At 37.1% G+C, this 9,417-nt stretch overlaps 1 protein-coding gene across 1 annotated transcript in view; it reads left to right on the top strand.

The window, feature by feature from the left end:
* Positions 1 to 9,417, top strand: part of LOC107688718 (unconventional myosin-XVI-like) — a 218,296-nt gene that overhangs the window by 64,730 nt on the left and 144,149 nt on the right. The window contains exons 4-6 of the mRNA XM_016486454.1: positions 7,002 to 7,110; positions 8,479 to 8,603; positions 8,754 to 8,879. Coding sequence (XP_016341940.1) covers positions 7,002 to 7,110; positions 8,479 to 8,603; positions 8,754 to 8,879 — 360 coding nt within the window. The remainder of the gene's footprint in view (positions 1 to 7,001; positions 7,111 to 8,478; positions 8,604 to 8,753; positions 8,880 to 9,417) is intronic.

Raw genomic sequence — 9,417 nt, 5'->3', positions numbered from 1 at the left:
GTACTAATAAACAGCCAATGTGCTAGTAATATGCATGCTAATAAGCAACTAGTTAATGGTGAGAATAGGTCCTTAAAATAAAGTGTTACCATAATTATTAACCTAGAATATTAAATAAATCTATCTATCGGGAAAATAATGTCACATTGCAAAAAAAATAAAAATAATAATAATAATAATGGGATTCATTTTCATTACGCAACATATAATAAGTTGTTTCTTTATTTTGACTTTTGGGGTGCAATTTGACAGGAGTGTGTTCTTGCCAGGTTTCTGAAACTTGACACCACATTTCCTTCACTAATATGCTGGTTTTATAATGCAAACTGTTGTATATCAGGAACTATTCGAGCCGTTCATGCCAGACTGGGGAGAGAGGTGTTGTAATAATGTAAAATATGTGAAAAATACAACCTAGTATGAGAGCCTGTTCTAGTACACCCCCAAAACAAAATCAAGACTTTGTAAAAGAGCATAATAGGACCCCTTTAAAATTGAATGAAACAGTTAAAATGGAATCCAGAAAATGAATGGAAAGCACAGAATTTGGTAAAAATAAAACTGAATTTGAGGAACGTAAAAACAAATTTCATAGGGCCGAAAAAAGTAATTTTTGTTAAACTTTTAATAAATTACTGATGAATTGAAACATTTAAATGGAAAATCCAGAAAAAAAAACTGAAAAAAAAAGAGAATTTTATTTTTTTTATAGGGCCCTACAATTGTTCTCTCCCCATTCTATTTAAACCATAAACACGAGCTACCAGCTAAAAACAGCAGACAGTTTTATATTTCAGCCTCTGTTTCAGTTTTTTTTTTGTCTCATGTTGTGCTGCGTTGTCTCGACTGTTAATGCTCTTATCTCTGCTGTGCAATATGCAGTGCTTTAGGTCAGAATCTCCCACACACACTCAGACTTCAGGCTAGCAGTATCTCTCTCTGTCTGCCTCTGCCTCTGCATCTCTCTCTTTCCTTCCTCCATATTTTACTGCATCCTGCTTCCAAAAGTGGACCATAACGACCTATTTTTTTTGGGGGGGGTTAATCAGAGTCAGGATTTAGGAGGTACTATGTTAGGCTGCCAATCAGATTACTTCCTGAAGAAACAAACCTATATTAAATTGACTTCATGGGGAAAAAAGGATTTTCCTTGCTGCGTTTCCAACTAAACAGACATGCTTTATAATGCATAGTTTTTTATTTACTTGTAGTATTTGGAAAAATACCTTCAGTTATGGGTAATTTTCCATCAGTTACCTATTTACATGTATTTCATGTAGATTTTGTCAGTTTTCTGGATGTCACACCTAACACAGGATGTGCTTTTAATCAACTATAGTCGTATTTTATGTTCAGTCGTGATTTAATTGTAGGGCCCTATGATCTCTGCGATGCAGAAAACGCAGACGGAATCACGGAATCTAGTCATAAAAATGAATTTATGTATAATGTGGAATGTTCACAACAACCTGGCAAAATAAAAGTTTGGTTTAACATGAAGAAACTGTGATGGAAATATACTAATTAATGTAATGATAGGATTACTACTAATAATAAAATTATTACTATTTATTAATATTTACCAGAAAAATTGTTTACCAGAATTTACCAGTAAATTCATCTGGTAAATACCAGAAAAATGTAAATGCACGGTATTTCTGATAAAAAAGTCCATAATAATAATATATATATTTTTTATAAAATCAATTAATTAGAGGTGCTTCAGACTATTATAGGGGTCCTATTATGCTTTTTCACTTTTTCAACTTTAGTTAGTCTGTAATGAGACCTGGTTGAGCTGCACTAGAGAAGGCAATGAGTGTTATCACTATGTCAGAGACACTCTAGCTTTCCCAAGGCAGACGAACTTAGAGTGATTACAATCATCCGGGTTTAAATCGCGCTCAAATTAATCTGATTTTGACGCAATATTTACACTGAAGCTGCAGGCGGCTATGGTAAGGGGCATGACATTTCCCGACCAGGCGCCGAGTGCTGCCAATCACAACACACACTGGCCCAGCTAACCAATCACAGCACATTTTGTATTTCAGAAGGCGGGCCTTCATTTGATACAGGAACTATTCGAGCCGTTCATGCCAGACTGGGGAGAGAGGTGCTGTAATAATGTAAAATATGTGAAAAATAATGTTTTTCGAACAACCTAGTATGAGAGCCTGTTCTAGTACACCCCCAAAACAAAATCAAGACTTTGTAAAAGAGCATAATATGACCCCTTTAAAATTGAATGAAACAGTTAAAATGGAATCCAGAAAATTAATGGAAAGCACAGAATTTGGTAAAAATAAAACTGAATTTGAGGAACGTAAAAGCAAATTTCATAGGGCCGAAAAAAGTAATTTTTGTTAAACTTTTAATAAATTGCTGATGAATTTTTAAATGGAAAATCCAGAAAAAAAAACTGAAAAAAAAGAGAATTTTTTTTTTTTTTATAGGGCCCTACAATTGTTCTCTCCCCATTCTATTTAAACCATAAACACGAACTACGAAGCTAAAAAGTTGTTCAGTCAGAAAGCTTAATGGTATTGACATCATATTAACATATCAGTGTCCGTGTTTTCATATCAACATCAAGTCAGTCACATTAGTGACATTTCACAGGCAAAAATGTCCATTGTCTGTTGTCAATAGTATAGCAATGTTTGAAGCACAACGAACACAGAAGTCACTTTCAAACCATTTGTTCATGAATCTGAATGGCCAAACTCAACCCGTTGCAAAATCTGTGGTGAAATCTTTCACATAACTTGATTTTGAATCTTTTGAATGACTGCATTTTCGGTAGCACTTTATTTGACAGTCCTGTTACTCATATACATGTACTTATAGTAATTACAATAACTAGGTACTAACCCTGAACCTACCCCTAAACCTAACCCTACCCCATGTAGTTACCTTATATTACCAGTACTTTCTTAGGTAGGTACACTGTAAGTACATGTAAGTTCACATACTGTAAAATAAAGTGCAACCAAATTTTCTGTGAAAATTCACAAAACTGTAAATGTCACTGCACCTTTACACATTTCACATGTGGTTAGAAATGTAGTTCAATCATAAGGGAGTTAATTTGCTTGTTTCCTGTGTAGATGGGTTGTAAGGGTCAATGAGAGGGTAAAAAGTTGTTGTAATTAAGCTGGAAAGTGGAAAAGGCGGAAAGTTGTCACAATACCCGTTTACAATGCAAGAATCCTTAAGTAGTTTTAAAAAGGTAAAAGGGGTTGAACGATGAATCCACGTCAGTGAACCATGCAGGTGCTCTGAAGTTTGCCATATTAGTTGGAAAGTGAACTGCGTTCTCATTTTCATTGCTTTCATTGCTATTAGCCTATTATCATAACAGATTAAATTTAACAAAGGCAATTAAGCCTGTGCTCAAAGCCCTGTAATGGGACGCAGGCAGCCATCATCGTGTAGATTAGATGTAATTATGTTACGTGATTGTCCTTGTTTCCTGGTGCAGTCAGAGGAAGGAGTCACTGTTGTTTTTCACTTTACTCGGGAGGAAGTTTCATCTGTTTCTCCTTTGTTGACATGATTCGGCATTTCTGTCTCTGCAGTCGAAGCACACCTGAGCTGAACTCAACTAACTGTGTGTGTGTGCGCAGATTCCTCAGCTTTTCCTTGTGACCTTGCTTGCACCACAATGTCTCTAAATGAAAGTGAATGAAAAAGGAAGTGATGGGGAGAAAGGATCAATAGGCAACATGGCGAAAGTCGAACACACGTCTCTAGCACCGCTGCATGTTAACACTTATCCCATGAAAGACTGCTTATAATTTGAAAGCTTTTCTTTCAGGGTAAATTAATAACTATTGTTATTCATCATAATACAAGATTGGTAGAAAGAGTCCTGGAGGTCAGCCTGTTAACCCCTTGTGCTGCCCTCAAATGAGTAAACTGAAAAGGTATGACACAATTTATTGTGTTTTACACACCATTTATGACACAATTTATGGTTGCTGTCTAACCTATGATGAACAATCTTTTAGTTACTGCTGTTACTCTCAGCAGGCGTGGATTAACGCACAGGCTTGCATAGTGGCCAGACTATTTTTATCATTTACGTCACCGCTATTGCTAGACGGCATAGCGGCAAAATGTCTGAACGAAAGTATGATAGCGGAGCACAAAAGAGGAAAATACGAAGGTTAAAAGAACGACATGAACAAGATATACTGAAAAATGGATTAACTTGATAAAGCAAGTTCCCTTTTCCATATCGTGTTTGCGCACGCAAGACAGACGTGCTCTTCATTCGTCTCACTTCGCAATGATAAAAATAATCAGCGGCATCATGCAAATAATTTTTGTGTGTTTATTATAGTGCAAAGAAACAGTGTTCAAATACTGATCTCATATTAGTTTAAATATTATTACAATTTAAAAATTAGCACGTTAACATTATTTTTTTCAGTGTAACGCGTTAAATATTTAACGCCGTTATTGCAGGGGCAACTGCTGCTTCTGTCTCTTTTTTTTTTTCTTGACAAGAAGTCCATTTATTTAGTCGCAGAACGTCTTTACAACCACATCAAACGATAGACTTTTAAGACGCCATCTCCACTTCGCATCAACGCCAGACGCGAGTCAAACGAGCGCGGAAACTGTACTGTGCTCGTAGCGCGTATTCTTCAATTGCATACTGTAGCCTGTATCATTTCATATCAAAACGCGAAATAATCTACGTGCATGCGATGTCGTGGTCAGTTAAGTCATGAAGTTACCAAAAAGGTGATTTAAAGCTGCCTTAAAACTGTGCATGTATGTAATATGTTATATATGCGTCACATTTAAGAACATGTCTCTGAAATGGTTTTCAAAACTGTCCTGGAGCAGCCCAGCACTGTCTCACTCATCTAACACACCCGATTCAACTCGTCAGATCATTAGTATTGGTATCTCTATATTTTTATTACCATATAGTTTTTTTTTATTTTTTATTTGTTGTCTATTCTCTTTATTATTAGTGTTATATTTCATTTTATTACCTTCAGTTATATGTATGTCTGCACTTTTTTTTGCAGTGGAAGCTCCTGTCACCAAGACAAATTCCTTATGTGTGTAAACACACTTGGCAAATTCTGATTCTGATTTATATTAATTTAGTTTTCACATGTTGAGGATTTATGCAAATCTATGTGTGTGTTGGTTGTTTAGTATTCAGGACTCTCAAAGTGTCTCAGAGGACACGGTGCAGTTTGTCGATCAGAGGAGGTGATGCTGACATCTTCATCAGCTCTTCTCTCAGTGCGAGAGGTCCTTATCAGACCACCATCTCCTTCACACTGACCCTGCCTAATCAATTCACACACACAATAACAGTTCCACGCCAGACGGATCGATGGATCTCCACCAATACAAACACTCACACACACCCCATGTCCTCATGTGTCCCCAGTGAGTTGGATTGCGTCAGGACTGTTGTGATTCCTGCGGCGTGAGATCTCAGGGAGGAGGTCATGACACGCTCCTGTGGCACACTGTCAGATCCGTCAGCGCTCTCTGGAGCTTTGAGTGTGTGTGCGTGTGTTTTGTGGGGGTGTGTCCCAAAAAGTCATCGCTCAGAAATTCAGACAAAGGAGCAGCTGATTGTTAATGTTAATTAATACATTCATTAACCTACCGCTAACCTCAGTGCGTGATTGACACAACCTCCACAGCCTGAATGTGCTGATGGCTGGATTTAAAGTGCATGCTGGGAAAAGAGACAATAAGCTGCAGATTTGTCACAATGCCTTTGTGCTCCAGCCAGTCAGATGGAGACGTGCCATTTGCAGCTTTAATTACACACAGGCCATTATGAGAGATAGTTGTAAATTTCATGCAGTGATTTGCTGAAGTTTGGCTTTGTATTTTAAATGGTATGCCTTCCTCCTCTGTCTTAGTTTAGTGCATTAATAATTTAAAATTAATAATAATATATATATTTTTTGCACACTGCTAATAAAGCATGTCTTAGCTTTTACCTGCATTAGTGACACTTACATTTATGTGTTTAAGACATTTAACAGACCTGTAGTTAAATGCATTTTTAATGCATTTCTTATTGAAATTTGGAACACAAGTTTGGAACACATTAAATAACCAATAGCCTTAAGTTTCTTTCACAGATTGGTCAAAATTGGATATGCTCTTGAATAAGGAATGTTTTTGTTGAGTTTTCCCAGTAGAATAAGAATATCTACCTATCTATCTATCTATCTATCTATCATCTTCCCACATAGTGAGCTAGATATGTGGGGGCGTGTTAGAATGAGCCGTTTTAGGTAGGTGTGGCTGACTCTGAACTTTTATAAAGAATATCTCTTTGGATTTGAGACTTTAGTCTTTGCAACTTTACAGATCTTCTTTATGCACCAAGAGCTTCTAACACTCCAAAGAGAAAGGAAAAATTGAAATCGCATCATATGACCCCTTTAAATTTTGCAGTGCAATGTGATCTGGACATGTTTTGCGTGATTCCCTTAATGTCAATATAACAACTGTTACAGTATCTGAGTGGTACAGCAGTTCTGTTTCTTGCCATTTTTTTGTCTTATACGTCATCTAGTTTATTTGATGACCCCTGTCTAGTTTTTCTGATTGTGTTCATGTAATGAAGTAGCTATTCATGTGTAACCCTGCGTCATGCTTTTCTGCTCATCCAGAGTCTTATCACAGTCTGGAGTCTCTAGAGACCAGACGCTCATAAATCACATCACCTGCTGCCACCCAAACACTCGACACTGAACCGGAGACCCTATTAACCTGCCCTATCTTAATGAGTTAGTTAACGCACTATTTTCTGTTAATGTAGCTCATCCTTGAGCTCGGGTGCCTGGGGAATGCTGGGAAAGTGTGATAATTGGCTGTAGTTTATCATCGATTGCAGACTGATAAATGGGGCAAGAGGGACTCCATTTGTTTACGTCTTGTTTTGCTTTATCTCACTGCCATCTTCCCCTCCTCCTCTCCTCTCCATCTCACCTCGTCTGAAGGCTGGAGTCAACGTGCTCCTGCAGGATGTGAACGGGAACATTCCACTCGACTACGCCACAGAGGGGACGGAAACCAGCTACATCCTCATTAGACACCTGGAGGAGAATGGTAGGATCCTTTATTCATTTGGTTCTTTATTTATCAGTTTTATATGACTACATAAAAAAACGTATACTACCATTTACAAGTTTGGGGTCAATTGTGATTGATTTGATTGATTGATTTTTTGAAATAATATGCTTGTTTCACTAAAGCTGCATTTATTTGATCAAAAATGCAGTAAAAACTGTAATATTGTGAAATATTATTACAATTTAAAATAGCTGATTTCTATTTGAATATATTTTAAAACGTAATTTATTCCTGTGATGCAAAGCTGAATTTTCAGCATCATTACTCCAGTGTTTAGTGTCACATGGTCCTTCAGAAATTATTGTAATATGATGATTTGCTGCTTAGGAAATATTATTATCATTTATGCTGCTTAATATTTTTGTTATACATTTTTTCAGAATTTTTGAAGTTTAAAAGAAAAGCGTTTGTATAAAATATAAATATTTTGTAACATTAAAAATATCTTTACTTTTTTGATCAATGTAATGCAGTCTTGCTCAATCAATCAGTCAATCAATCAGTCAATCAATCAGTCAATCAATCAGTCAATCAATCAATCAATCAATCAATCAATCAATCAGACAGACAGACAGACAGACAGACAGACCCCAGATTTACCTTTTTCTTTGCTTTATTTGTTTGTTTGTTTCAAATTGCATACACTGTTTCCAAAAAAAAAAATTTAAAATAAAATAAAATTTAATTAAATTAAAGTTTTAATTTTTAGATGGTAGAACACTTCTGCTCTGTGTGGATTTTTGTAATTTTTTTTGTAAAATAGACTGAAACTGCAGCAGCTCTGCACCAGACTGCACCAGATTTTTGTGTGACACCGTGTTTCCCATTGCTCACACGTGTACACAACAAAGCAGTCCTGCCAACTGATAACCGCTCAAATATATTTCTACCGTCTGAATTGTATATACAGTCCTACCATTCAGCCGTGTCGTTGTTAACAGTCATCCGTTCTGTCAGCTCACATGCTGGATTCAGTAAGAGTTACTTTAGCCTGCGAATCAATCAGTGAGATCCAACGAAACAGACACACTTCTCTGGGCTGCTGTCACTAAGCTTGTTTATCATTACAGTCAAGACTCTTACCATCTCAGAAGGGCCTACTCCACATCTTCTGTTATGCTGATCTGATCTGCTTTGTCTAATAGAGCACTATTTGCAAGTGGAGATGATTTGTTGCCTCAGACATTTGAAACACATCCTCCAGTTGAGACAAAATGAGGACACAGAGAGATATCCCATCTTGTCTGATCCCGTACATAAGAGCTCTGTCATGTGACTTCTGTCCTGAACTCCTCCTATCCATCATCTGCTTCTCACTTGTTCACTTGTCTTGATGTTTGTTAGGAGTGGACATGAGCTCTATGCACCAGATGAAGACCCAGCGCTCATCCACCATGTTGTCTGACGTGAGGCAGCTGGTCAGCAGCGGGGGCTTTGTCAATCAACAAAATGATGACGGGGTCACGCTGGTGAGAAAATACATCAATCCCAAAATGTGCAACGGCTGGCTGATCTCTAAATATAGCACAGTCTGTGTAATGTGTACAGATGGTGATTTGAATCGGAAGGCTTTTGGCTAAATGGAGCAACACATGTGACGTGTGTGTCTGTGTTTGCAGCTACACATCGCCAGTGCCAGTGGTTATAAGGAGGTGGTGTCCGTGCTGCTGGAGAGCGGGGCAGAAGTCCAGGTGTCTGACAACAGCTTCTGGACACCATTACATCTGGCTGCCAAATATGGGCAGGTACATATCAGTGTTAATTTTGACAGGCATTTTTGATTTAGTCTTAGTCTTTATCTTGAGACAAAAATGCTTAATAGTCTTTGTCACATTTTAGTCATTTGAGTCTTTCATAGTTTTAGTTGACGAAAAATCTTTGCATTTTTGTAAACTTTTAGTCATTACTTTTAGTCAAAATGCAGTACCAACATTTATTTTGGTAGCTATTTTATATGTAGTCTTCAAACAAAAATGAAGCAGAATAAGACAATAAGACAAATACGAAAGAGATACAAATTGAACTCATTTTTCAGATACGGTAGGTTTACTTAACATATTTATTTAACATCTTTTGTTGGTTAACATTAATGACACAGTACTTAATTAGGAATGCTGTCCCTTTAAGACGGAAGGCATGCATGTAATACTGAGACGAGTTCAGTTTTCACCCACCTGTTTATGTTCACTTAATCCATAACCGACTGTATTTACGTGAGATACTCTACACAAGATAGACATTTGGACTGCTGTGTGTGTATTTGAGAACTGATCGCCCGCTGTA

The sequence above is a fragment of the Sinocyclocheilus anshuiensis genome, unplaced genomic scaffold (assembly GCF_001515605.1).
Source record: "Sinocyclocheilus anshuiensis isolate Anshui unplaced genomic scaffold, SAMN03320099.WGS_v1.1 scaffold9, whole genome shotgun sequence".
Taxonomy (NCBI): domain Eukaryota; kingdom Metazoa; phylum Chordata; class Actinopteri; order Cypriniformes; family Cyprinidae; genus Sinocyclocheilus; species Sinocyclocheilus anshuiensis.
This window is presented reverse-complemented; position numbering and strand designations above follow the sequence as displayed.